The sequence below is a fragment of the Aureobasidium pullulans genome (genome assembly GCF_000721785.1).
Source record: "Aureobasidium pullulans EXF-150 unplaced genomic scaffold scaffold_24, whole genome shotgun sequence".
Lineage (NCBI taxonomy): Eukaryota > Fungi > Ascomycota > Dothideomycetes > Dothideales > Saccotheciaceae > Aureobasidium > Aureobasidium pullulans.
Window position 1 is genome coordinate 173,866 of NW_021941044.1, and position 27,177 is coordinate 201,042.

At 50.3% G+C, this 27,177-nt stretch overlaps 10 protein-coding genes across 10 annotated transcripts; 6 read left to right on the forward strand and 4 right to left on the reverse strand.

Annotated features, from left to right (window-relative positions):
• The first annotated feature begins 746 nt into the window (after window positions 1–746).
• M438DRAFT_348775 (uncharacterized protein) lies at window positions 747–2,061 on the forward strand. The gene has a single exon (XM_029906226.1). The coding sequence runs from the start codon at window positions 915–917 to the stop codon at window positions 1,821–1,823; it is 909 nt and encodes a 302-aa protein (XP_029756732.1). The 5' UTR covers window positions 747–914; the 3' UTR covers window positions 1,824–2,061.
• Window positions 2,062–2,334: 273 nt separating this feature from the next.
• On the forward strand, window positions 2,335–3,254 carry M438DRAFT_304127 (integral membrane protein-like protein; the record flags this gene model as incomplete). Its single annotated transcript, XM_029902181.1, has 2 exons — window positions 2,335–2,433; window positions 2,487–3,254. Coding segments are annotated over 2 exons (867 nt in total), but the record flags the coding sequence as incomplete, so codon positions are not given.
• An 877-nt stretch (window positions 3,255–4,131) lies between these two features.
• Window positions 4,132–5,904, reverse strand: M438DRAFT_358727 (uncharacterized protein; the record flags this gene model as incomplete). The annotated part of the gene is made up of 2 exons (XM_029907285.1): window positions 4,132–5,397; window positions 5,449–5,904. 2 exons carry the CDS (start codon window positions 5,902–5,904, stop codon window positions 4,132–4,134), a joined length of 1,722 nt encoding a protein of 573 aa, XP_029756734.1.
• Window positions 5,905–6,306: 402 nt separating this feature from the next.
• Window positions 6,307–9,033, reverse strand: M438DRAFT_358728 (uncharacterized protein; the record flags this gene model as incomplete). Its single annotated transcript, XM_029907286.1, has 1 exon — window positions 6,307–9,033. The coding sequence occupies one exon, from the start codon at window positions 9,031–9,033 to the stop codon at window positions 6,307–6,309; it is 2,727 nt and encodes a 908-aa protein (XP_029756735.1).
• A 201-nt stretch (window positions 9,034–9,234) lies between these two features.
• M438DRAFT_281590 (uncharacterized protein) lies at window positions 9,235–11,204 on the reverse strand (the record flags this gene model as incomplete). The annotated part of the gene is made up of 7 exons (XM_029901253.1): window positions 9,235–9,345; window positions 9,402–9,495; window positions 9,547–9,791; window positions 9,840–10,216; window positions 10,268–10,762; window positions 10,815–10,888; window positions 10,939–11,204. 7 exons carry the CDS (start codon window positions 11,202–11,204, stop codon window positions 9,235–9,237), a joined length of 1,662 nt encoding a protein of 553 aa, XP_029756736.1.
• A 645-nt stretch (window positions 11,205–11,849) lies between these two features.
• On the forward strand, window positions 11,850–15,932 carry M438DRAFT_348777 (putative eukaryotic translation initiation factor 3 subunit CLU1/TIF31). Its single transcript, XM_029906227.1, has 3 exons — window positions 11,850–12,041; window positions 12,093–12,232; window positions 12,287–15,932. Exons 1-3 carry the CDS (start codon window positions 12,011–12,013, stop codon window positions 15,872–15,874), a joined length of 3,759 nt encoding a protein of 1,252 aa, XP_029756737.1. The 5' UTR covers window positions 11,850–12,010; the 3' UTR covers window positions 15,875–15,932.
• Window positions 15,933–16,815: 883 nt separating this feature from the next.
• Window positions 16,816–18,601, forward strand: M438DRAFT_281643 (uncharacterized protein; the record flags this gene model as incomplete). Its single annotated transcript, XM_029901256.1, has 2 exons — window positions 16,816–17,197; window positions 17,247–18,601. The coding sequence occupies 2 exons, from the start codon at window positions 16,816–16,818 to the stop codon at window positions 18,599–18,601; spliced, it is 1,737 nt and encodes a 578-aa protein (XP_029756738.1).
• Window positions 18,602–18,879: 278 nt separating this feature from the next.
• M438DRAFT_281482 (uncharacterized protein) lies at window positions 18,880–19,913 on the reverse strand (the record flags this gene model as incomplete). Its single annotated transcript, XM_029901241.1, has 2 exons — window positions 18,880–19,598; window positions 19,655–19,913. 2 exons carry the CDS (start codon window positions 19,911–19,913, stop codon window positions 18,880–18,882), a joined length of 978 nt encoding a protein of 325 aa, XP_029756739.1.
• Window positions 19,914–20,188: 275 nt separating this feature from the next.
• On the forward strand, window positions 20,189–20,656 carry M438DRAFT_348779 (uncharacterized protein). The gene has a single exon (XM_029906228.1). The coding sequence runs from the start codon at window positions 20,196–20,198 to the stop codon at window positions 20,568–20,570; it is 375 nt and encodes a 124-aa protein (XP_029756740.1). The 5' UTR covers window positions 20,189–20,195; the 3' UTR covers window positions 20,571–20,656.
• A 260-nt stretch (window positions 20,657–20,916) lies between these two features.
• On the forward strand, window positions 20,917–24,603 carry M438DRAFT_368568 (uncharacterized protein; the record flags this gene model as incomplete). Its single annotated transcript, XM_029908050.1, has 5 exons — window positions 20,917–22,106; window positions 22,167–22,734; window positions 22,784–23,070; window positions 23,119–24,065; window positions 24,119–24,603. The coding sequence occupies 5 exons, from the start codon at window positions 20,917–20,919 to the stop codon at window positions 24,601–24,603; spliced, it is 3,477 nt and encodes a 1,158-aa protein (XP_029756741.1).
• Window positions 24,604–27,177: the final 2,574 nt, after the last annotated feature.

Genomic DNA, 27,177 nt, shown 5'->3' on the forward strand with positions numbered 1-27,177 from the left:
AAGTTCCCTGAGAGAGAGGCCTGTGCAGGAAATGGAGGAAGATGACTGGCTGTGAAATCTCCACTTCGGTTTTGGCGGGAGTTCGTCACATGATCGGCTTCATCCCGGCTCTTTTCATGATCCTCCAGACCCCGCCAACTCCTTCTTGGATACGGAGTATTGAACGCCCAAATGCAACATGATCAAGGTCATGATGGCGTGCCGCGAGAATGCATGGTTACACGGCATGTCAATCTGCCTTGATCTCGAGCCGGTTTCCGTGAACAGCACGCGGCTTAGCATATCGGCTTGTCTTACATATCCTCGGCACGACCATCTTCACGAGCATGTGTCACAAGCAGGAGGATTGTCTTTTCTGCCTGGCCGTTTGAGAGATGAATGTCCTGTCACGGAGAGTACATCATATCAAGATGTGTTATCTTGAATGAAGCCTTCGAAGTCTCATGACAGGATACATACAATACCTACTCATCAGGTCCATCGATAGACGGACTCTGCTGCGAAATACTATTCCGCGTTCATCCTTGAACAAACATAGCAGGTCATTTTGATAGGTTCGTCGTAGAGGCAGTATGGTCTCAACCAGAGATCAGGAAGAGTCATTGCTCGAGTTTCACAAGGCAGCTGGCCAGGCTGAAGCCTACGTTTTGATGGTCTGTGATTTGATGTAAAACCTGAACGAAGCAGCTTGGGGCTTCCGTGACGGTCAAAGATCTTGGTTCTTCCATTTCGAGGTGATCACGTATCTGTTTCTTTCCTATCGTGACCACGAATCGAAGTTGCAGTCCAAAGACCCTTGAGCGGTTCAGCTGCCAGCACAGGAAGTCGCGATCTGTGGGGAAAGTCTTGCCCTGGCTGGGAACAAAAGCGGCATAAAATCAGCACAGACTCGAGCACAATCGACCGTCGATATTATGGCCCTCAGTATTGCGCCTCCAACCGGGCCATCGCCAAAGACATCGGCATCTCCTCCTCCTCTGTCATCATCGGATCCATCATCATCATCAGCAGCTGTGCGCTCACCATCACCACAGCCGCCACCAGCAAGCCCACTCACGCCCCCTGCCCAACCAGCCAAGCTCGCCATTCACACCCAACCGATACCCGCGCAATCAGTACCTGCTCATCCGGCGCGCTTCATAGAGCAGCCGCCGTCGTTGCCCTTCTCCAGTCATGAGTCGAGTGACGCGATAGCTCTCCGCGCTGCCATCTCTTCTCTCCAGTTCCAGCGCCTCCAAGCTCAACGGGATTTGCGCACTCTCGAGGACATCAAGCGCCAGGCTGTTGATCACCCAGAAGCATACCGCCAACATGTGATTGCCACCTCTCAATCAAAAGCTACCCCCCCGCCATGGGCTACCAGCGACTCTCCAGACCAGGACATGGACGATGAAGATGATGCTGTACTCGGCGCTTCCAGCCCGAACGGTCAGGATTCCGCGATGTCGGAATTCGAGGATTCGCCCAAGGACTATCCAGTCTCGTACGGCTCTATGCTGCACTCACGAGAACAAAAGACCGTTCGCCAACCGTCTAGCTTCCCTGCTGTTCCCTTGCCGCAAGATGTTGTCAGATGTCCTCCTATCGAATGGGCAAAGTACAACATCGTTGGAGAATCCTTGGACAAACTTCATCGCGACCAACAAGCACGACCGGGAGATGTTGATTCATCCCAGCGTGACAGTGTTGTTGCTGCCCCTTACAATCCGTTTCTGGACAAGCTCGACCCGCGACCAACTTCTGAGTCGCGGTCGACGAGAAAAGACAGTGGCTCTTCCGCCTCTGATCAAAATGCACACAGAAGACCTAGCAAGGCTATGTGATTTATCTCCACGGACGCTTTTGTTTCACGCTATAACAAAGACATGACTTACGTATACGGATATATATTATGAGCGTTAACACTTCAAGCAAAAAGGGCAATTCCTTTGATGTTCACAGTTCCAACAAGATTCTCACGATAAAACAGCAATTTACCAAACAAGCGCCAATCATGTGAAGACAAAGCAGGTATTTTATATTGACATGGCGTTTCAAAGACCTCAGCGGCTGCATATCTTGGCATTGTCGCAGCCCTGCTTTCTGGCGCGACATTGCCAGCACTTCATTGGAATGGACCAGACGTCATGTTTGAATTCCTTGTAACTATGCCAGAAGAATCACAGTAGGTTGTTTGCTGTCGTCTCACAAACATGTGAACTTGTTTCTTGTTTCGTCGCTCAATCCCCTTTCTTTATATTTGGTGCTGTCTGCATTCTTCCCTTCGATACCGACAACTCAGTGTAACGCTGTACCACATACTGATCTCGGCACCGACTATACGCATTTCATGAGATGCGTCCGACAGCATTGATACCGGTCATCTTTGGCCTCGCGGCCTTTGTGTTGACAATGCTCTGTATATTCGCTGGAAGTAAGAAGGATTTTATGCAAGTGAGTTTTGTCATATGTTCCGATAATCGTGCTCGTCTCTAAAGGACTCCCAGGAATACGCAATCGTCACTCTCAACACATCTCGCATTGGCACAAACGTCTTCAACACAACTTCCTCGACAGACTCCGACTCCAACATCTTCGAATCTATCTGGGACAATGTAACCAACAGCATCGAAAGCAGCTTGAATGACAAAATCAACTCCTTCGCCCAAGACCTAGGTCTTCACGACTTCTACTCTGCACATCTCCTCGACTATTGCAGTGGCTACTACACCCCAACCGATCTACCCAACGCCACATTCTCCAAATCAGACATCGAGCAAAACATCACGTACTGCAGCAACCGCACTTCTTTCTTCCGATTCAATCCTACCACAGCGCTGGAGCAGGAGTTGAGCAAGACTGGCTTGAACATCACCCTAGAAGATCTACACTGGCCTGAAGCTGTCAACGATGGCGTCCACGCTCTGCGCGTGGCACAAAAAGCTGCATTCTTGCTGTATTGCATAGCCGCTGGTCTACTCCTCCTTGCTACCTTTGCATCACTGGTTTCTTTCTTCTTCGACGGTCGCCTGTCTGCTTTTGTGGATATATCGTTGTGGTTCTTGGCTTTCCTTGCCATCGCGTTAGCATCGGCTATCACGACTGCTGTGGCTGTCAAGGCTAGTTCGGTCATCAACAAACACGGTAAAGATATCGGAGTACAAGCGCAGAGGGGAAACAAATTCATGGCTTTGACATGGGTGGCTACGGCATTGGCATTCTTGAGTGTGTTTGTTTGGGTGTTTGAATGCTTGAGGGGAAGAAGACGGGAGAAGTATGTGGGTCATGTTGAGAAGTGAGATGGGCTTCGAGAGGACTTTGGAAAGTCTAGTGTTCTCTTGATGCACGCTGCCTCTGGCTTTCGAAGGCTTGGTTGGTCCTTGACTCGCATGAATACTTGAAGCGTTCCCACCACTTGTACTGTGAATGCTATCTGCCAGTGCCATAACCTACAATGCTCTATGCTTCCACAAGCAACCAAAACTATCATGACAGGTCCATACTTCCAATGTTCCGTCTTTGCCCTCACGCATATCTGGAAGCAAAAGAAGCTTCTGCCTCGACATCTTGGCTATATTTGCTCTCTCTCACTGTCCCTGATTGTTCACAAGATACAGAACTCGGAGATCGAGTTGGAGGAAACCCAAGATGAGCCAACGGAGTCGGATGATGGCAAGAAGCTCTATGAAGAGATCAAGCCCATCAATCTCGCGCTTGAATCTGGTGGTATGGATAAAGAGACCCGTGAAATGTTGACGGAGGCCATCTGTGACAGGATTAGAGGTGAGGCTCGTCGAAGAATCCATTGAAGGATAATTTGAGAGCAAAATTGGGAGATTTTGATCGGTGAGAACGATCGGCGGGAAGCAAACAGGGGATCATTCTTGGATTTTGGAAGGACCCTTCGTGTCTCGAAAGCCTGTCAATATCATGGGAAATGGATCAACCATTGAATAACTTCTAAGTGAAACCAACACTCGGAAGGTATTTGAGGGAGTGTCGTCGAGCGTATGTGGCCAACGATGAGCCACACGGCAGTGGTCTCAAAAAGGAAATAACAGAAGACAGATCGCTCCCAAGGCTGCTCCCAACTCCGACATCAGAAGGAAAGGAATACAAGCATACGGCCACCTCAAAGACAGACAGTCCCATTCAAACATCACCAATGGTGGCCTTGATGCTGCCCGAAACCGTCCCTAGGTCCATTCCACTGCTACCTCGGCCCTTTTGAGCAATGAGATGAACCCCTACGGGACCCTTCCATGCTTTCAGCACTTTGACATCTTTACCATCTAAGTCAACGTGCCCACTCATGGTCACCGCCTCAATCTTGCCTTCCCATTGTTGGGGATACTTGATCTTCAAACTCCCAGATTTGGTCTTGTGGACACTTCTCAGACGTTTGAGTATGTCTTTAGGGTTCTCATAGGGCGGCAAAACATTAACTCTTATGCCTCCGTTGACAGTTTCGGTTCGAAGCCAGCTCCCGGTACTATTGGCTGAATATGGGAGGATGTTGGTGTCGATCGAACCGCTTGCTGTATAAATGTCGGTATTGAGACCGTGTATGTAGTCTCCATGAATGGATCCGCTTTTGCTATCGATCTTGGTAGAGTATAGTCTTGAAGGGATATCCTCGACTGTGCCAGATACCGGGAAAATTGCTTTGATGCTTCCAGATACTGTCTCCGCTGAAAATGATGCGGGTCTAGGGTCTGTTTCACTTTCGGGCTTTGGCTCAACGTTGACGTCGATGCTGCCAGATTTTGTCTTGATTGATAGAATATCCCTCAGGGCAAATCGACCACTGACGCTACCTGAGGTGAGGTCTATTCGAGTTTCTCTGCCGCTCTCCCAATAAGCAGCAGACACGTCTCCCGAAACCGCGATGAAGTCGGTTGTGTTGCTGATATAGAATGCATCATCTCGGCCAGGATTTTCTGTATCCTGAGAGGGTGGGAAAAGACCAGGTTCAATCTCAATGTCAAGATGCTCGGTCGCAACTTCGAGGTGCTCAAATTTAGCTCCAGGTTTGACATAGATGCTCAGGTCGATTTCCATGCAGCCATTAGCATGGCCTCCATCAGAAGCAGGCGAGTTCAAGCGCAAACTTTCTGATGTGTAATCGACTTTGAAGTGCGATGTTGAAGCGCCTGGTGATTTGGCGACTTTAAACTCTACTATGACGGGATCTTTCTGATCTTCTTTTCCACTTAGTATGTGCACCTGGCCATTAATATCACTAGACGGGTTATTTGTGCCTTCAGTGACTTCAACGAAGCTGAAACGCTCCTTTGCTTTAAATGAGAGTGCGGTCTCGTCGCTAAGAGAGCTGTAGCTACATCTCTCATAGTGGGGAAATGCACCATCGTGTGATGAGCCGCCTCTGGGAGGTGAAGATTCGTCATCGCCTTTTTTCTGTGTTTTGTGTCAGTCGACGATTGCATTTTAGGACGAACGACTGCTGACTTTATCATCACTCTTGTCGTGCTTGACTGTTGTCATGGCCATCAAACCGAAAAGAGAGACGGCGAGTATGAGTACAAGGCATGCCAGCGTCTTCCGATTTGTAAACGCTCGACGTTTCTTTATCACTTTCTTTCCATCTTCAGGATCTCGTCTTGGGTCACCCATGCTTTGTGGTTGTTCAAGTCGGAGGTCGGCCGCTTCGGTCGCATTATCATGGCGGGCTGCGTAAGGCGGCGTACTACTCGATGCATCCCGTGGGACATATGGGGGAGCACCGTACAATCGCGTGACGTCGGCATAGGCTGGAGGCGGTGGTGAAGTGCTCAACAGTGGTGTCCTTTCGCTCAATCGTTCTCTATTTTTTGGTCCAGAAGGGCGTTGCGACGAATGTGGGGCTGGTGCTTCCTCGTCGAGGTCGGAATAATCTGTGTCGTCATCGTGGATAGGCGACACCATCTTGCAGAATGTGCGACTTTTTCAGCGAAGCTCAAGAGATGAGGCGCTCTTGATTCTGGGACCGTCGGTATTATTAAACATGTCAGATTGCGCGCTCGTGACAGCCATTTGATTGCACCATTCCCCGCTCGTGTCTCTGTCCAATGGTATCGCCCGATAAGGAAGGCGCCTCCAAATCCTTTCGGCGATAGCGAGCCGTACTGGAAATAACACCGTCACTCACAGTCACAGCTTTTTGCGACATTCTTGTCTGGACAAGTATAATGGCAGAGCTGGATCAGAACCATGATGCTAACAGAGAGTTCACTCTCAATCCTATCAGTGTATATACAACAATGGGGTATCAAAAATAACAATCGCTAATCTGTCAAAAAGAGGTACCGGGGTACCGAAGGCTTTCCATCAAAAGCCCAACTCGTCATCACTGATATCGATTTGACTGCTGGTGCGTCTGATTGGGAGTGAAACTCTGGCGGAAGATTTGCATGGCACAATTTTTCTGGCAAAAGCTGCAGTCTGACGAGGTTTTGAGCAACTCATGGCGAGCTCATCAATATCATTTCCAGACAAGTCACCATGTGCCTTTTCGATCTGTTCTCGCGTTGAGGGAGGTGCTGGGTCTTGAGGTGATTTCTGAACCATCGACGATGCTCTAAAGCTTGCTTGCTTTGCCTTCTGGCTCTTCCTTCTCTTCGCCGGGTTGTCCGTCACGTCAATCAAGCTCTCATGCGGAGGAGTTGGATGATTGACATTATCCGGTATCTTGGAGACAGCCTCGGCTGCATTGGACTTTCCGGTCTTCTGCTTTGGAATGGCTGGTCTCTGAGGTGTTTGCATGTTTCGAGCAGTATCTTGGAGACTGGTTGTAGCGCCGGACAGCATTCTTGGTTCCATGCCCAGAACATCGGGCGATGCCAGCATGTGAGACATGTTGATGAACTTCTGACGGGGCGCCGGTGTTGCCTTGTTATCGCTAAGATAGCCGCTGTCGTCCAACTCACTCTCCTCATCAGAAGGGGACTTCGACCGCGTCTTGTTTGACAAAGCCGTAATGTTCCTGGGCTTCTTCGCGTATACTGGAGATGCGACAATCCACTCACAAAGACCTTCCTCCCACCGCAGTCCCGGCTCAGCGACAACGTCGCGGATTTGCTGAGATCCAACACCTGTTTTCTTTATGCCCAGGGGACTGTGCTGTGTCATTGCAGCCTCAATATTCTCCAAGAAGGCCCGGCTTCTCTGTGTGGCCGAAGTCTTTGCAAGGTGAAGTGAACTTTCCATTGCCCATTGCTTCAAAAAGGCTTTTACGGGGTCTGAACCATGCCGAGATTCCTGGAAGATTGAACTGACAAGGCCCTCCAGATAGGTTTGACTATCCGAATGCAAGCTCTGCCCACAGCAGCGAGATAAGTCAACCAGAAATGATGCGGCGCGCTCTACCACTGTCTCCGCACGACCTGAAGTGGTTCTTCCGTGCACCAGAATCATCGCTTGCACAATATCTCGTCTCCGAAGAGACATGTGATCACTCTTGGTGGCATCCTGGTGGAGGCTGAGGATCAGGCTACTTGCGAGCAGGGCAAAACAGACCGTGTTTTGTGGAATCTTTGTATCGTTTTTGCTATGAATGTCGCCATCTCTCTGCTCGAGGACTGCTAAATTGGCAAGCACGTTGATCGAGAGGCACACGAGAAGAGATTCGATAGCAGTAGGGCGACCCGGGCCTTCATCAAAGCTCCGGGAGTTGCGCTCTATCAAAACCATGGCTGTAAGCACTGTAATGATGCTGACCGTAGTATTGGTGAGAGATGTTTCAAGCTTGATCCCGACATCCAGGTTTCCTTCGGGTCCTTGTCGTGGAACGCCGTGTTCCACTAACTCCGCAGTAGAGATTTGAGAAATACGTCCTTGAAGGAAGCTTAAGGCGTGTTCATGATGTTCAGATTGAGATGCCAGCGCTCTAACCATGCCACTAGACAGAGTGACCATATCGCGAGTCGCCAGCCAGGACAGCTTCAGACGGCCAGAGGAGAATAGTGCATCGAGAGTGCGAACAAAGACTTCGTTTCTGGCACTGGCAGGTTGCATAGCAGTCAGGCTTGATAAACATCCGTCGAAAAGACGAGAGTCTACACCAAGAGGGCGTTTTAGCGGCAAAGAATGGGCGTATGCAAGAAGGAGATCTTGCGATTCCCTGTGCAAGCCATGTCTGGAGGGTATTTTCGCAAGCTCCGCTCTGGTTTCTGTTGCGACAAGCTTGTCCTTGATTATCTCGTGGATGAGTTTGAGCCCATGCGCAACTACCACTTCACGGAGGCCTGGCCAGCCATGTCCTTGAACCGAGCCAAGTTCCTCCAACTCCTCGTATACCTCTGCAGAGACATCAGTGTCATCATCCTCATTGATGCTTCTACGCCAGTCTTCTTCTGCTTGAATATAGTCTGGCACCTTGCGTAGACACATGCTCAGGAGTGATGAGGCGCCTCTGCTTGGTAGTTGTTCAACGTCCAGAGGAACTGTTCTCTGTAGCAGTAATGAAAACCCGTCCGTAACGCCCTGATGCAGTTCGAAAGTTCTCTCATAATTTTGCCTGCCCTGTAGCTCGATACTCTGCTTCGCAATTGGTGCGCGAGTGAAGGGGTCTTTCCGTTGGCGCACCTTCCTGGTAAAATGCAAGGTTTTCAGAGCACATGGGCTGCTCGATGTCTCCAAGTGCACGCCTTGTTTGATTGGTGTTCCTCTTCTCAATGCGCGTGCCTTGAATGGAGTCGGCAAGGAGACTAAGCATGCACGGGGGCTTTCGATTTGACCGATAGGTGCTTGAGAATTGCGGTGACGAACAGAGTACTTCTTGAGCTGGCATCTTCTGCTTTGGTCAGAGGGTAGCCATGTGGGATCCAGGATTGTGGCATTAATGCCGCTGCCTGCGGGTTCTGTCCCTGGAACCATTTGCAATTTGGCGATCGGCAATACGTTTTCTCTCGAGTCCGTCTGGAGTGATTCCGAGTTAAAAGTGTATTGGTTCCTTCGTAATGGTGCGATTCTCGATGCAATCGGCCTCAGAAGTCGTTGACATTTTGACGCAGTCCAGTATTCGACACCGCTTTGTCGCTTTCTCTTGCGATCCATTCTAGCGAGATAAGTATGCTCTGGGATACCCCTTGAATTATGCTTTGGTATTACTGCTTCTTAATACATGTTGTGTTGCGTCGATAATTTATTCGATGTTGATACAAAACTTCGTTCGTTCACGACGATGCCCAAGGGCCGGCTGACATCAACAAACAAACAGCCGGACTTCCGCTCCGCGACCATCTCGTCTTGGCGTCTTCAATCATCTTTATCATCCTTGTCTTCTTCCTTTTCCTCAACCTCGAAATTGATTAATTTCTCAATGGCACCCTTTGCATTACGAGTGGTAACGCGATACTTTCCTCCATCCTGTTTGAAAATGCATCAGTAATCTGGCTTGAGAATGACGTCCAATCATAGCTTACCCAAAGATCCTTGATTGTAAGCTCGCGAGTACGTCCCAAGCTCTCAATAGCAGAAATGCGATCCAAAGTTGCCTCTAAGTATTCGTCGAAGCCCCTGTGAGATTGTCAGTAATCGCACCGAATTACTCCAGTAAACATTACTTACTCGATGGCGCATATCTCACGGAAAGCATTCATCATGGGAACAGAATCAGCTCGTACCATAGCCTTGCTGTCGATGGTGAATATGTTGATGGCATCATAGCTTTGGATGAAGTCGGCTCGTGTCATGATCTGTCTTGCCTTGTGCAGAGGTATCTCTGGCAGCATGTGACCCTTTTCAGCATCATATTCTAGATTGTCTTCCTTCTCCTTGTCTACCAAGGCCTTTGCCAAAACCATTGCAGCCGACTGAGTCGTTCATTAGTGATAGCCCTATAGAGTGTATCCTTGACTCACGGCATATTTTTGTTGATCCATAACATCATCATCCATCTCTTCGCCGAGAATCCAAGTTTGAGAAAGAAGCCAGGTCTTCTCTGCGCGACAAATGTCTTCGCATGTTGAGAGCATGTCGGGAGATTTTGCGACGCGGTTGAGGAAGGCCAAGCGACCACCCACTTTTTGGTACACTTGCTCCAGAATCTCTGAGTCGAGAGGTTTGTCGCTATGGTATCTGGCACGGTAGTTTCGTAGAGCCATCATGGCCTTTTCTCGGGGTAAGTCAGGCACGGGCATTACCACCATGCGTGTCGCCAATTGCTTCAGTCTTTCATAGACCCAGTAATCGTCACTGTTGAAAATGATGGTGGCCAAGTTGCTGGCAGCCCATTGCTCTTAGGATGTATCAGTAACCAGGTCGAACGTAGACTGCTGGAAGGACTAACCAGCTCTCTGTTGCAGCAACTCGAGAAGATCACGACCGTCTTCATCATCTCGCAATAAATGCATGTTGTTGATGATCATGATCAAGGGCCGTCCAACAGTTGCTCTTCGGCGTAAGGCCACCTTTTCCAGCTTATTGAAGGCTCTTTCAATGTCGAGCAAAGCAGAAGCATCGCGTGGACCTCGAATAGAGAAGAGTGATCCGATATTGTCTTCGTGATATTCAAAGTCCAAAGCTTTTCCTAGGCGCACGCGAAAGATTTCGAGATCAGAGTGAGCGTCAAACATGGCAACTCCTTCGCCGTCAATTTTGGCCATGGCATCAATGAGCATGGAGCTCTTTCCCGTTCCCTTTTCACCCACTAGTAGGTAGTATTGTCCTCTGAGGTCGCCGCGAATGATGGCATCGAGCTTTGTCTGTTCCTCTCGGAGTATCCAATGCTCTCGATGTCCATCCTCACTCTTGGACATTGCAGCAAGCTCTAGAACAGGATCGCCTAAACATACATCAGTATTGTGACGAATAGTATGGTTACACGTAAGTCAAACCAGGAGCAAAGGCATGTTCCATCTTTCTCAAGATCAAGGCCTTGTAGTAACGAGTATAAGAGTAGCCGATGAGCCTTTTGCCAGTATGTTAGACAAGTCATACGTCGGTACAAAGCAACCTTACCCAAGCACTGTGACCGATGCAAGTGTAGTAAAGGTCGACTCTAGGGATTTCCAGAAGATGGGTTTCCACCTGCTCTCTTCATCTTCGGGTTTCCTGGATCCTTTACCACCGTCTTCATCTTCCTCGGGTGTTGGAATACCTGGTATAGATGTGAAGGCTCGTGCCCGAAAAATCAAATATGTCTGGGGAAGACTCCGAGGACGGACGCGTAAATGGAGAGGAGTCGCGGTGAGCCTTTTCAGCACCAATGGTCGTAGCGACGACATGGTTGTCAACGCGTGAACACAATGGGGACCAGCGGCACTTCGGAGGTTGTGTTTTAAATTGGTAGACACGCGAAACACCTGGAGTAAAGACAACGGTTTTCAGCTTGGCAGTCCCTTGATTCTAACTACCTTGCTTGCCTAGCAGCGACATTTGAGCTTCATCGGACAAGTTTTTCGCTGCATGATAATTGGCCCAGTTGCTAGGTTTTGAGGCACAGCATCGTCTACGCCTTGCGCAAGGCCTTCTGTTAAGATGAAAGGTCAACGAGACGTTGGTGGTGCATAAGTAGGTGTCATATATACGTGGGACGTGCGTGAAGAAGATGCTATCAAACGTACGGAGAATCTTATCCGCCGCGTGCCGACTTCTCACATCATAGTCGCATTGGATATCGTTAAACCAGCTAAGGGAAAGCACGATTGAACTCTGGTGTAGAGGATACCTGAGGGAATCTGGATGCTGCAACTTGCTCGATAGATGGCCCTCGATGTCCGCATATTTCGTGGATGCGCTTGCAGAGCTAGGCACACTGGATAAGAAGTAGCCCGGCGCTCTGTATACATTTGGATGCGAGAGAGGTCCGGAAGCTCCGACTTCAACCGAGGAAGTTGCCGAAGAAATGTGCGGCCTCGCCTTTGGCTGGACAAAGATTTGGCGATTGGACTTCTGAATCACAGCTGCTGTAGCATATACCTTCTTGTATTATACTCATTTTTCTGTTGTACTATACCTTTTGAACATTGCGCAAGTCTGCTCATTGTTCTTTTTTCTTTCCCGGTCCTTGTCACAAAAGTTCGGCTGAAGCATGGCTGCAGAGAACGAGACGAAAGCTCAAGGTAGGAACCATGACGACGAGGATTGAACATCAAGCTGATGACAATGATTAGATGTGCAGAGCAACGGCGCAGACGTGCAGAGCAATGGAGTAGAGCAACACGAGGCCCAGGATGGCCAAGAGGTTGAGCAAGAGCAGGAACAAGCAGTGGAGAATGTCTTCCAGCTCACCATCCGTCTACCTCACGCTCCGGTAATGACAAGAAGAAGATGATTCGTGCGACACAAAGTCTGACTTGTGCATCAGGGACAATGTCAAATCATGGTTAGCCACCTCGAGCAGGTGCAGGACATTCGCCAATCCATCATCGACCTCCCCTTCACCTTCCAATACACCTGTTTCCACCTCGAGCACAAGAGAAAGCGCATCAATGACTTCATCGAGCTGTCCGAGGTGCCCGACATTCAGCAAGACCCGGAGGCCCACCTGGTCGAGGATCCCTACACCGAGACACAAGCCCGCATGCACTTTGTTCGCATCCGTGAACTGATTGGCGCATCTGGTGACCGCACCGACTTGCTGCACGGCATTGACGCTGGCCTCTCGCTCCACGATCACATCATCAAGCCTACACCTGCCGACCAGCCCGAGTCTCCCGCTAGCGAACATGCCATGGTCGACTATGACCTCGATGCCCGTGGTTCCGTAAAGACACTCCTTTCGCCCTCCCCCGAGAACGCTCCCAAGACTGTCAAGTCATTGGCTCTTTCAGCATGGAACCCTGCTCCCTACCACCTTCGCCAAAAGGGTCACCTCATGTACCTCTTGGTAACCACCCTCGAGGGCGAGCAGTTCCACATCACCTCGCACGTTTCCGGCTTCTTCGTCAACAAGTCGACCAACAACAAGTTCGACCCCTTCCCTCGCACCGCTCCCAAGCCCCACTCTGCTCACTCGCTCCTCACTCTTCTTGGCCAAATTTCGCCCTCCTTCAACGATGCTTTCCGTAGCCTGCAAGAGTACAATGGCCAGCGTGATCCCCTGGCCGCCTTCCAGCTCGCCAACGCCGTCCCTGCCAGCCCTTGGCTCGTTTCGCCCAACTCGGCTTCTCTCAACAGCCACGTCGCCGATGCTGCCCGTACCCAAGAGAGCTACCTCCTTGCTGGTCCCGAGAATGCAGAGACTCTTCGCGACTGGAACGAGGAGTTCCAGTCAACTCGTGAGCTTCCCAAGGAGAATGTCCAAGATCGCGTCTTTAGGGAACGACTCACTGCGAAGCTCTTTGCCGAGTATAACGAGGCTGCCGTTAGAGGTGCCGTCCTTGTTGCCCGTGGTGAAGTTGCTCCTCTCAACCCTACCGAGCCTCGTGACGCCCAAATCTTTGTCTACAACAATGTCTTCTACTCGTTCGGTGCCGACGGCGTTGGTACTTTCGCTGCCGATGGTGGTGATGAGGCTGCTCGTGTTGCTACTGGCAAGGATATCATGGGTGTCAAGGCTACTAACCAGCTCGACATTTCTGGCATTTTCACTCCCGGTACTGTTGTTGTCGACTACCTTGGCAAACGTCTTGTTGGTCAGAGCATCGTACCTGGCATCTTCAAGCAAAGAGAACCCGGCGAGCACCAAATTGACTATGGTGGTGTCGAGGGCAGAGATGTCATTGCAGAGAATGACGACTTCAAGAAGCCTTTCGCCGAGCTCTCCAAGGCTCTGCGCGTAAAGAGCCACCCCGTCTGGGACAAGGAAAACAAGAGACACGATCTTGAAGCCAGTGTTGAGACCAAGGGTCTGCTTGGAACTGACGGCAGAAAGTACATTCTCGACTTGTACCGCATCACTCCATTGGATGTTGCTTGGCTCGAAAAGTATCGCAAGGACAATGGCGCCGAAGAAGACAACTACCCTCACAGAATGGCTGTCCTCCGTCCCGAATTGGTCGAATCATACTGGAGACTCAAGCTCCGCGAGTACGTTCAGGCCGAGGTTCAGAAGCGTCGTGAGGCCAAGAAGGAGGCCGCCCCTGAAGGTGAGGCTGAGAGTGCCGAAAAGAAGGAGCCCGAACAAGAGCGTGTCGATGTTTCTGGATTCCAGTTCAGCCTCAACCCCGACGTCTTCTGTGGCCAGCGTCCTCAGACCGAGGAAGAGAAGGAGCAATGGTCCAAGGATGAGGTCGAGGTCCGTGCAGCTTGCACATATTTGTCAGAAGACATCATTCCCAAGATGATCTCCGACCTTCAGGACGGTGATGTTGGCTTCCCTATGGACGGCCAATCATTGACCAACCTCCTTCACAAGCGTGGTATTAACATGAGATACCTTGGAGAGGTTGCCCGCCTTTCCGACAAGCCCGAGCAGCCCCGTTTGCAGGCACTCAAGCAGCTTGCAATCCAGGAAATGATCGCCAGAGCATTCAAGCACAGCTCCAGCAAGTATCTCAGATACCAATCACCACCGTTTGTTCAGGCTTGCATTGCTCACTTGCTCAACTGTTTGTTGGGTGCTGAGCTCAACGCAAAGCCCACCGCAGAGACTGATGCATCTCTCAAGTCCTTCTACCCTGAGGAGGACTTCTCTTACGAAGCTGCTACTCCCGAGTCAATCAAGTCTGACATTGTCGCTGAAATCAAGAAGCGTTACAGATTCGACCTTGGCGATGCTTGGGTACAACCTGGCAAGCAAGTGCAATTGCTTCGTGAAGTCTGTCTCAAGCAGGGTCTCCAGCTCCAGGCTAAGCAGTATGGCTTCACCAAGGATGATGCACCTGCACCTGCTCCTGTTCAGACTCCTGCCCCTGCTACTAACGGTACTTCTGGTGGCAAGAAGAAGAAGAACAGGGCCAACGCTGAGCGCTCACCTGCTCCTGTTGCTGCTCCTTCTGCTCCCTCTCAAACTTTCCACCCCGATGACGTCCTCAACGTTGTTCCCATCATCAAGGATGCTGCACCTCGTAGTGTCTTGGCCGAGGAAGCTCTCGAGGCCGGCCGTATTTCCCTCTCGCAGGAACAGAAGGAGCTCGGTCAGGAACTGCTCCTCGAATCTCTGTCTCTGCACGAGCAAATCTATGGTATCCTTCACCCCGAAGTAGCACGCGTATACTACGCCCTGTCGACCATCTACTACGGTCTCGATGAGAAGACTGCTGCTGTTGAGCTCGCCCGCAAGGCAGCCATCATCTCTGAGCGTACTCTTGGTGTCGACCACTCCGAGACCGTTCTCAGCTACCTCAACCTCAGCTTGTTCGAACACGCAAGTGGCAACACCAAGAACGCCCTTGCATACATTCGTCACGCTCTCGACCTCTGGAAGGTCGTCTACGGTACCAAGCACCCCGACTCCATCACCACCATCAACAACGCTGCCGTCATGTTGCAGAGCATGAAGCAATACCACGAGTCTCGTCTCTGGTTTGAGTCATCTTTGGCCATGTCTGAAGAGGTCTCTGGCAAGAACTCGGTTAGCACCGCCACATTGCTCTTCCAGCTCGCTCAGGCATTCGCACTGGACCGCGACTACAAGAGTGCTGTCAACCGCATGCGCGAGGCCTTCAACATCTTCAAGAATGAGCTCGGTCCCGAAGATCGCAACACCAAGGAGGCAGAGACATGGCTCGAGCAGCTTACTCAGAGTGCTGTTTCGCTCGCCAAGCACGCCAAGGTTCTCCAGGATAAGAAGATCATGTTGAGACCCAAGGCTCCCATTGTCGGTAGAGGTGCTAGACCCCAGCCTTCCATCGGTCAGAGCATTGAGGAGGTCTCTGCTCCCAGAACTGCCGATGGTACCAACGACAACAGAAGCGTCGATGAGCTTCTCAAGTACATCAACGGCGACGGTAGCAAGACTACTCCTAAGAAGAAGCAAAACAACCCCAAGAGAAGACAAGGAAGATCCTAAATAGGTGTACATGCTGTACATATCTAGAAAAGGTCAAAGGTGGGAAGTGACTTTTTTTGATTAAGAATCTGGCATTAAGCCATTCGTATTTTTGTTTCTTTGCTTTCAGCATGGGTGTTCTCTCATACATACCCTATTATGGCGTTGGGCTTGTACAAAAGAAAAGCTTTTGTTTAAGGGATCTTTTTTTTACATCGCCGCTCATGCTTGGGACGGACTCACATCTGTCTTTCCAAGACTGTATTACTATTTTTCTTGCAACAACACTCTGCTTCTCTCCAGTTTTATCGTGATCTCTGGTGATTGAGTGACATGAATCCTGTGTATGCGGGTTGGCTGCTGGAATGGCTTTGGGAACACACAAGTTGAGTAAGCGGCTCTGAATATCTGGTTGGTTCAAATATCAGAAAAGGTACATGTCTTGAACTGACAAAGCTGTCTCCGTGACAAAAGTGGGTAGAGTAGATTGCCTACCCAAGGTCCACGGCATATCGTGTGGTTGTTGCGCCCCGAGCCAAAGCTTGAAGCAAGATATGTCGTGCGTCATTCTGGAAGCGCTACAGGCAATTAACAGGTGTGTTAAGACATACTAGTAATCATCCCCCAAGCTACCATTATATACAATCAAACACATGTTCTTGTTTCCTGTTGATGTGATTAGAAAGGACGACGAGAATTTTGACAGGGTCACCCAAGAAGGAACATGCTCGGCTCCGCATCAGCTCCTAAAACCGAGAGCCCGAGCCAGCCAACCAGCCACCTTTTCAACAATACAGCTGACCAATATCACGAACATGATGACCTTGTTCTTCTAGTTGATGGATTTCTGTCGTCTTGAATCTTATAGACCCATTCACGAACATTAACATCCTTGAATACTGGTTTCTTCAGCAATCTCTCTCAAGCCAAAACGCCGGTTCGATACGGACACGAAGAGCAACATGTGGCACTTCCTCGATCTGAGTCAAGACCAGAAACTTGAAAGAAGGCGTCTATTGGATCTGTATGGCTCGTTGGCTCAGGTTTCGGCTCTCATACCTCTTGCTATCCTCCAGATATACTTCTTCATTGGATGGCTTCAACGTAGATGGGCGAGGAGAAATGGCGGAGACGATATACCAAGCTCACCTCAATTGAAGAAACAGCGATCGGATGGTCTTACTGGATCCGTGGCGAGGTCGAAGGAGACGTGGAGGAAGGTATTCTGGTGGATGGGCGATACCATCGATATCTGGGGATCGCGAGTCAAAAAGGGAGAAATTGTCGCTGGAGTAGTGTGGACAGCTTGGTTGTTATTCTTGAGCTGTGTTCAAACTCAAGGCGGTATGTTTTCTTCAACTAGATCAGAACGGCAGTCGCTAAGTCGGAACAGATTACCTCCACCTGACGAAACGATTTGGTATCGTAGGTGCATCGCAACTGCCACTACAATATCTTCTTGCCTTCAAGTCGCCGTTCAGTCCTGTCCACCACCTCACCGGATGCTCCTGGCCAACTCTCAATGCAGCACACCAAGTCCTGGGTCGCATCTCGACGCTTCTATTCTATCTGCACGCAGGGTTCTATCTGAACTTCTTTATCCAAGCACACGTCCTAGCAAAACGCATCAAGGACTGGGATGTTATTCTCGGACTAGTCGGAACCATCGCTTTCACAGCTGTAGGAACAACTGCACTCTCGTGGGTTCGCAAGTTGAGTTATCGAGTGTTCTACACCACACACGTCACTCTGGCCAGCATATTGCTTCCCGTGCTCTATTTCCATGTCCACCATATTCGCATCTACATTTTGGAGACGCTGGTAGTATATGCAGTGCATCTGGTACTGCGTATACTCAACGAACACAAAGTGGAGGGGTCCTTGACCATGGTATCTGGTACTTCCAACCTTTTGGAAATCAACATCCCCATCTCTGCAAAGTCGAAGACAAAGTCCATCATGCATTGGCTACCGGGTCAACACGTCTATGCTTCATTGGCAAACGGACCGGTATACACGCGTTCGCTCAAATCAAGAAGTCCATTCACCATTGCATCTCTACCATCTGAAGATGGTAACCTCAAGCTGGTAGCCAGAGTACTGGATGGAAATACCGCTGCTCTGGCAAAAGCAGCAACAGAAGGAGCGACTGGCAAGTCCACTTCCATGCCGCTGATCCTAGAGGGACCATACGGCTTGTCAACACATTCAAACACCTTACTCGGTTACAATCGTGTTCTTTTCATAGCCGGCGGAGTGGGTGCAACTTTCATCGTACCGCTCTACAGAACGCTCCTCAAAGATCTTTCGCCGAGTCCTGGAAGCCGCAGGAGACAAAATGTCGCATTCGTCTGGGCAGTAAGAGACGAAGCAGAGACGAACTGGGCAGTTCCAGAAGACGAACAAGAAAAGAAGGGCATGCAAGAGCGCATGACCGTCTACGCCACTAGAAGTGGCAGGATGGACGAAGATGAGCAAAAGACAAATGAGATGGACGAGGGCATCGAGATGGAACGACTGCTACCAAGCGGAGGCATGGATAGTTCAGCACAAGGATGGCAGATTAACCATGGCCGTCCTGATTTGGGCGAGATGGTAGACAGAGCATTCAGCCACACACGGGAAGATACAAAAGTGGCGGTTCTTGTCTGTGGTCCAAGGTCAATGGCTGACGAGGTTAGGATCAAGAGCAGTAAATGGGTTGGCAAGCGGGATATTTGGTTACACGTCGAGGCTTTTGGGTTGTAGTTCTGTAGCCATTTGATTTATTCGATACTATGTCAACTAGCAAAGGGAGTCGCTTGATGTCTGTAAACTTTCGAGATAACATACCCGACAACTGATCTTGTCTGGTGCCGGGCGCTTGGATTTGGCCAAGTCGGCTATTGTACTTGGGGAAAGGTTCAGGATTCTGATGGAAACCAAAGCATAAGCAGACCACTCAAGGCATCGTCAATGTTCCTCAAATCAGGAGGAGAAATGATGTGAATGCATCTCAGAGGATGCATCAGAAGGGGTAATATAAATCAAGCGTCTCCAACGTAGAGGAAGCCTAGGCCAGTTGCAGCAGCAGCGACGCTCCACAGGGCAGCCCAACCAGCAGCTCCTTCGATAGTGGCACCCTCGACAGTACCGAAGACCTTGATGAAAGAGTGAGCAGCGGTGAAGGCGACAAGCAAGAAGGTACGCTTGCCAAGAATGCCTTCTCTGCTAGAAAACTGCTTAACACCGGCATTGTACATGAAGGTCTCGCCCAGGGTGGCGGTCTTGGGGTCGAACTGAACGAGCTCTGCAGGAGTTGCGCGGGCATAGACGATGGAAGTGCTAAAGAGGAAATCCTTGGCAGCCCAACCGATGGGCAAGCATGCAGCGAAAACGACAGGGAAGACGGCATTATGAGCGAACTCTAGAGTGAGGATCTCTTCAAAATTGTTGATCAAGAAGACAGGCAGCCAGGACCAGAGGCTGAGATAGACGACGGTGCCGTAGATGGAAGCAGCAAAGAGGGACATGTAGAACTGAATAGTCTTGTCGACAGCCAAATCCTTTGTGGTTCCAGGAGTGGTGACGGAGCGCAAGTTGTTATGGTAGTTGGTGGGGCGCAGGAGCCAGAAGGGGAACCAGAGCGAGAACATGTCAATGACGAGAGCCAACGCGAGAGGTTCGAAACTGACACCGAAGAAGAGGTAGAGCAGCGTGTAGTAGGGCATGTTAGCCATGGCTGTGAGCTGAACAAAGTCGAAGTCTGTGTCAATGGTATCAGCAAATGCAAAGGATGCGTAGTGCGACGCGTCTACTCACGATCGAGGCCGAAGAAGCAGCCGACGGTGATCTCGAGCAGTCTCCAAGCAAGCAGGGCACCAATCTGCCATGGCTCGTTCAAGCTGCGGCTCACGGCAGCCAGCGGGGCACCCATCATGTCTGGTACGAAGCTGTACAGACCGGCACTGAGAGCCGGGCTCATGATGATGGACATGGGGTACGCGAACCAGGTAGGAAGGCCGCGCGAAGCATACTTCTCGTGCGCAATGTCGAGAGGTGAGGCGGATGATGCTGCCATCGAGGTGCGCTCCGAGGGTGCGCGAAACGTGTCTGCATCAACGAGGGGTGCCGTAGCGACCACGGTCGAATCGTAGCGTCTGTATGCCATGATGTGATGGAAAGGTGCGTTGCAAAGAGGTTGTACAGAACAGAGTTGCTCCGAAAGAAGACGCGTCTCAAAAAGTGGCAGGCGCGTTGTCTTGGCAAAACATGACGTCGCAAGCTCGAGGGTTGTTGCACTTGCAGGCAGGCCGTCTTGCTCTCTGCTTCGACGAGAACGACTCCAAGCCCACCTGTCGTAATGCGCAAATCTATCACGACCCGTGCTGACAGCGTACGAGTTGTGCAACTAGGCAGTGCTGGCAATCCCAGTACAGCCGTCTGGCCCTTCCCACTTCAGCTACTTCTGAAGCCCGCTCAACGAAATAACATCATTATTAAATCAGCCATCGCAACCTATATCGGCTTTACCTATCTCTCGAGACCTCACAATCCGATGCTTCCAATCGTCATGCTTTTAGACCGAAACCGATTCGTGCATTGTGATGGAACTCGTCGACCGCCCTGCTTACTAGGCACGGGTAGGCACACATGGCTCGGACAAGGTCAATTCTTTGTACGCCGCATGACCCAGAGTGGAATCCACCCGGGCTCTAGAGCCTCAAAACTGTCTTAACTAAACCAACTTTGCCTTTGACAACCGCTCGATTTCAATCTTCGTTGTAGATTCGTTACTTAACCGTTTAAGAATATAGTCACCCGCTGAAACCGACGTCTAGAACCGACAGATCAAACAAAACCATTCATTGTTCCTTCCCTTCACTCTGGTCCTCGATTTTGACCCTCTATTTCTTTGTTCTGCAGATCAAACTAACCAACGACGCCATTGGAAAGGACCACCCACAAGCCCGGGTTCACAAGGGTCGTTCACTAGCAGCTGAGATTCGTTCAGTAGATCAACACACTACAAGCAACAGACGACTAACGAAATCCTCACACGCAAGACGGAAGACTCAAACAAAATGGAGGACAACAACGTCGAATCGGTATTACAACTGCTTGAGAAGGGTGACGCTTCAGCCAATGCACATATTCAACTCATCCGAGCCATGAATTGGCAACAATATTCCATCGGTCCCATGTCGTCTTGGCCTCGAGAGCTATCCACAATTATATACCTGGTCATGGTGGCACCTCAACCGCAATGCTTGTTGATTGGAAAAGAGAATGTGCTGCTATACAACGCGGCTTACGGAAAGATGGTGCGAAGCCTTCACCCAGGCATCATGGGCCAACCTTTGGACACTATCAAAGAATGGCAAGGGTACGGAGCAAAGATGGCTTCACATCGACGAAATGCAGCCTTGGTGCCTACCTATTCTTGCCCATCCTTTGTCATACCAATGATGAACAACGGACGACTGGAAAATGTGCATCTCCAACTCGATGTCTCGGCATTACCACCGTCTCTTCAAGGCTTCCATCTATGCTTTGAGGAGACGACAGACTGCGACTTGCGAGAGCGACGACGATCAACCGTTCGTGAGCTTTCAGAGATCTGGAGTTCAGCAAGCGACCTGCCCTCGCTATGGCCCATTGTTCTGAAAAGTCTTGTTGAGAATCCAGAAGATTTCCCCATTGCCGCCATCTACTCCACAAGAAGGTTGCCCGAATCACGAGGTCATCAGGAACGAGCTGGAAGGCCACGATATTATCTTGAGGGCTCTGTGGGCGACTTTGACGACAGTACTTTCGCACCTTACTTTGATCTCGACACGACGAATCCGTCTTTGCAGCCTCTGAGGCAAGCCGTCTCGTTCAAATCTCAAGTCACGATCAACAACCTACCCGATGAATGGTCCAAAGGATCATTGCAACGTGGTACTCGCGACCTTTGCACAGAGGCTGCTGTTCTACCGAGTAGTTTGACGCGTTACCAGGATGTGGAAGCCTTGCTGGTCATCGGGTTACCCACCAGAGCACTTCTTGATGAGCCTCACCAACAACATATCAAGCACTTGCAACGCGAGTTTGCTGATGTTGTCAACAATTTGGTGGCAACAACAGAAGCAGCATACAAAAGAAAAGAAGACGCCAGACGCAACCAGCTAGAAAAGGATTTGCTCGCAAAGGAGCTGGCTCTTCGCCAACAAGAGGCAGAGTTGGCGACTACCTTGGCCGAAAAGGTGCTCAGCGTCATTGACCAGGTCGAGTGAGTGCATCTCCATTTTCCCTGACTCGGTATGCCGACATCGATACTGACTCCAAGCAGCATAGGATTCTTTGAATACAAAAGCACTGGAGAATTGATCCGAGCGAACGAGTGTTATTACCGACTAAGCGGCTACCCTCGAGACTCTCCACCTGACAAAAAGCACAAATTCCTTGATCTAATTCATCCAGATGACGTTAATCTTGTTTCCAACTCATGGAAATCCATGATTGGAGGCCAATGGCAAAAGTTTGAGCTGCGTTATCGCAACGATACTGAGGAAGGTCAATGGGCACTGGCGGCCTGCCAGCCAGTCAAGGATCGCAACGGCGTTGTCACATCAGTCATTGGTGCAGTCACCGATATCTCGACTCAAAAGAGAAGCGAGAAGATCGCGCTCGATCGAGCGGAAGCTCTAGAACAAGCCAGAGCCAGCGAGGAAAGATTCAAGCGTTGCATGGACATTGCCCCTGTCGGGTGCATGATTGCAGACACTACCAAGGGAGTCCAATACGTGAACGAAACATGGTGGCAGCTCTCACAACACGCTCGCGTTCCGCTTGATCAGATTGACTGGAACACTGTCCTTCATGAGGAAGATTTGGACATTGCAGAAGAAGGATGGCAGGTGAGTAAGCTGATGCATGATCTACCACCACATTCTAACATCGATCTAGGCCATGCGGCGCGGTGAGCAGGTCACCTACTCTTTGCGACTCAAGAGACTTTGGTATGACAGTGACGGTCAACCCCGAGGACCCGCTGAAGTAATGGTCACTGCCCTGCCGGAGTGCGACGATACTGGCAAAGTCATAAGAGTCCTTGGATTCACAATCGACGTGTCTCATTTCAAATTTCAAGCGAGAATGCAGCGAGTACGTATGGAGGAAGCACTCGAAGCACGAAAGAACCAGGAAAGCTTTTATGACACTGTGTCACACGAATTGAGAAATCCTCTATCGGCGTAAGATATGCTTACCTTGCTATGAAGACTACGCTGACAATTCTGTAGTGTCATCCACTGCGCGGATTCGATCAACGATAGCCTCATTGAGATGCGAAAATTGATCAAGAACCTGGCTTGCAAGATGAAGGACCCTTTAACCTTGGAAGATGAAATCAAAACTCTTCTTAACCACATCACAAGCAGCAACGAATCTGTAGAGACAATTGCGACTTGTTCCGATCATCAGAGGCGCCTGATCTCCGACATTCTCTCCTTATCAAAGCTCGACTCTCAGCTGCTTCAAATCAATCCTTCGCCTGTTCATGCAGTTACTCTGCTACAGGATGTCCGCAAGATGTTTGGGATCGAAGCTGGGCGGTTGGGCATCACGCTGGAAATCGCGACTCATCCCTCAATCGACCAACTCAAAGTCGACAAAGTCAACTTGGATTCCGGCCGGATTTTGCAGGTCCTGATCAACTTGGTTGGCAATGCCATCAAGTTCAGCAAGAATGAGCCAGGTCCCGGCCGCATCAGAGTTGTCATGGGTGCGTCTGAGAAGCGACCGCTTGACCTGCCAGTCGACTTTTCCTTCCACAATCAAGAATCAATTTACGAATCATCTTCTGAGGGCCAGAATGAGTTCTATCTCTGGTTCACAGTTTCTGATGCTGGACGGGGCATGGCACCGGATGAGAAGGCGCGCATATTCACGAGATTTGCTCAAGGATCACGCAAGACATATTCTGAGTACGGCGGCTCGGGTCTGGGCCTATTCATATCACGCCAGCTCGTTGAATTACAACAGGGAGAGATTGGTGTCTCCTCTGAGCTCGGCAAGGGAAGTACGTTTGCATTCTTCATCAATGCACCGCTCGTCCTAGAAATTGAAGAAGCCGGTTCTTGTCCCTCGTTGAACTCATGTCACACATCGAAAGCCGATTCAGCGATTCATGTCGTCATGAGCGATGTGACAGGCTCCAGCGAAAAGATCAAGTTGCTTGTTGTTGAAGGTATGTCACGCTGATCCACATGCCAATTCACTGCAAAGACTAATCGCGACTAGACAATATCCTCAATCAACGAGTACTCAAAAAGCAACTGATCAAGCATGGCTACGAAGTCCATGTAGCCAACAATGGTCAAGAAGCCCTAGACTTTCTCACGAGTCCAACACAGATGATCCAGGTCGACTGCGTCTTGTTGGACATAGAGATGCCAATCATGTGTGGACTCACAGCGGCAAAACGAATCAGAGAGTGGGAAAGACGAAACAGCACCACGAGCAACAGCAGCAGCGTGTCTAGACCAAGACTTTCCAGAGGAAGCAGCTTCAACTCTGTAAAAAGCACCTGCAGCAGCACCATCGAGGATAACAGCTACAACAGGTTACCCATCATTGCCATCTCTGCCAATGCTAGACCTGAACAGACGAATGATGCCATCATGGCTGGCATGGACGACTCGATTGCAAAGCCCTTCAGGATTGCTGATTTGATCCCAAGGATCGATCATCTTCTGGACAAGCGGACTGGTTCTGCTAGGACTTAGTTCCTTTCATTACATTTGATCCTTTTAATTCTTGTACATTCACATTTATAATCACAACACACATTTCTTGTATCAAAAAGGTTGCATTTATTCTGACTAACAAAGAGGTGACCAGAGTTCGGCATGAAAACTAATCTACAAGAAGTGAAATGATCTTCGAATCTTTTTTTTGAACAGTGATGACAGGAAAACTCAAAAACAAACACGCTTTATTGGGAGAGACGAAGACTAAGAGAGAAGAAAAGAAGAGAAGAAAAATCTTTATCAAGAGGGAATGTAATCGCACGTGGTTATCCTTTAATTCGTCAAAGGTTTGTAAGCATCATCATCTAGTTCCAGCCAAGAGAGTTGCCTGCAAGGACAGGAGCGCTGATCCCCTGTTCTCGAACGCTAGGGCCATTGCCACTGCTTCCACTCTGGCGACTTCCTCTACCACTGGTAGGGGTTACGCGGCCACGGCCACCAGACATGAAGTAGTTGGCTGCACTGTTGCGCTGGCTCATCTCGCCTCTCTCGTCAGTGTACGGCACACTGTTGCTACGAGCATGCGAAGCACGCTTCTTCTTGTAACGACGAGCAACGTAGACCATGGCGGCGGCGTATACAGCAGCACCAGCAACGGCACCAACACCAATACCAACAGAAGTGCCATTGACAGGTGATGAAGTACCCGAGTCACCACCAAGAGGAGCACCGTTGCTGTCAGAAGTGGTGCCGGAACCAGATGGGTTGTTCTTTGAATTGCCTTGGCTGTTACTTTTGCCGTTTGCACCAGGAATCATGGGGATTGCAGGGTTGATCATGCCCATCAACGTCTTGGTAGCTGCGTCGGGATTGTTGTACATGGTGGCAACCGAAGTGTGTAGATCAAGTTGTAATTGATTGACTGCCTCTGATGGAACATATGCAAGAGCCAAGGTGGTGATGTAGTGCAATGAGTCGGTGGTGTCGTAGGGCTGCAGTGCGTACATTTTGACCTGGTCTGCATCGACGTTGAGACCATAGGCCAGACCGGCAGGAAGGTATTGGAAGATTTGGTTTGCAGATCCGCCAGTGGAAACAACGAATGGGTAGTTCAATCCATAGGTGAAACCAACCTGGATCAAAGTTGTGTTTTCGGGAGCCGAAGGCATGCCACCAGGAGGCTGAATGACGCGGGGCATCGAAGTGGGAATACCAGATGCCTTGGAAGCAGTGGAAGTGGTTGCTGTCTCAGAGGGCTGGTACAGAATGCTAGTGTCTACAGGCATTGAAGTGTAAGTGTTGGTGCCAATGGGTACAATGCTGGTGGGAGCGATGCTAGTAGACTCTTGTACAGAGGTTGATGCTACAGTAGGCGCTGGCGAAGCAGGAGGAGTCGAGACAACGGAGGTCAGTGGTGGAGACGAAGCCTCGGTGCTGGTTGCAAAACCGAAGGGTACGGTAGTATCTTCGGTCGAGCTAGCGCTCGTGAAGCTGGCGGAAGCACTGCTCTCAGCAGTGGCTGACACGGCAGTAGCCTCTGAAGTGATGTTGGTGGTCGAGGCGCCGCTCGAAACTGCTGAAGATGCAGAGTCTGTGGCTGAAGCCGAGACGGTACCAGACGAAACATCAAGGGTAGTTGCACTCGACAAGGGGATTGAGGTTGATACACCAATCACACCAGTGGTCATAGTGCCATTGTTGGGGGCGAATGAAGCAACCGAAGATGCTTGAGAAGCAGATGCGGCAATGGAAGACTCTACAGAAGAAATTGACGCAGAAACCGAGGAGGCAATGGAGGACTGAGCAGAAGAGATTGACGAAAGAAGAGACGATGGAGGAGTTGTAACGGGGACAGGAATCACGAGTGTACCAGAGGTGGAGGCCGTGAAGGAGGTGACCGAAGGAGAAACTCCTGTTGCGGCAGCGGTGCCAGAAATTGCGGTTCCACTGCTTGGAACGGCACTGTCAGTAGATGAGACAGCAGCGCTATCGGTCGAGGTAGGCGCAACACTGTCAGTTCCAGTGGATACAGCCGAGCTGTCGATCGCAGTGGCAGAAGTGAAATCAGTGTTGCTAGCAGTTGCTGCTACAGTGGTATTGGCAGGGGCAATGATGGTACCTGGGGTGGCAGTGATTGCAGCATCACTGCTGACGGCAGTGCTCGACACTTCACTGTCGGTGGCGGTAGCCGAAACATTGCTGGTAGCCTCGGACAGGGTGGCTGAAGTGGTTGCCGAGCTGTCGCTTGTCAGATCGGTAGCGATGGTGCTCGCGGTCGAGTCTGAAGTAACATTGTCGGAAGTAGCCGACGTAATCGCGGCACTGTCGGTGACAGAGGCGTTTGCGCTATCGGTGACCGAAGCGGTAGTCGACAAGGTCGAAGTGTTGGACCCGGTGACTGTGCTGTCGGTGCCTGTAGCAGACGGAAGAGAGCTCGAGTCAGTGATTGATCCAGGAATGGCGCCAGTAGTGTTGTCAGCTGCGCTAGTCGGTGTTGCAGAAGCATCTGTAATAGTTGCAGAAGTGGTCTCGGATGCGAGCGAAGCCGAAGCGCTCGACAAGAGGCTCGAAAAGTCGGAAGCCAATGAAGCAGAGATGGCACTGTCAGTA

What these genes read in the sequence shown, in the direction of transcription:
- M438DRAFT_348775 (XM_029906226.1), top strand. Translation starts at nt 915, where the DNA reads ATGGCCCTCAGTATTGCGCCTCCAACCGGGCCATCGCCAAAGACATCG.
- M438DRAFT_348779 (XM_029906228.1), top strand. Translation starts at nt 20,196, where the DNA reads ATGCGCAAATCTATCACGACCCGTGCTGACAGCGTACGAGTTGTGCAA.
- M438DRAFT_348777 (XM_029906227.1), top strand. Translation starts at nt 12,011, where the DNA reads ATGGCTGCAGAGAACGAGACGAAAGCTCAAG. An exon ending in GAACGAGACGAAAGCTCAAG is followed by an intron (nt 12,042 to 12,092) that starts GTAGGAACCATG and finishes GACAATGATTAG; the next exon opens with ATGTGCAGAGCAACGGCGCA. An exon ending in TCCGTCTACCTCACGCTCCG is followed by an intron (nt 12,233 to 12,286) that starts GTAATGACAAGA and finishes CTTGTGCATCAG; the next exon opens with GGACAATGTCAAATCATGGT.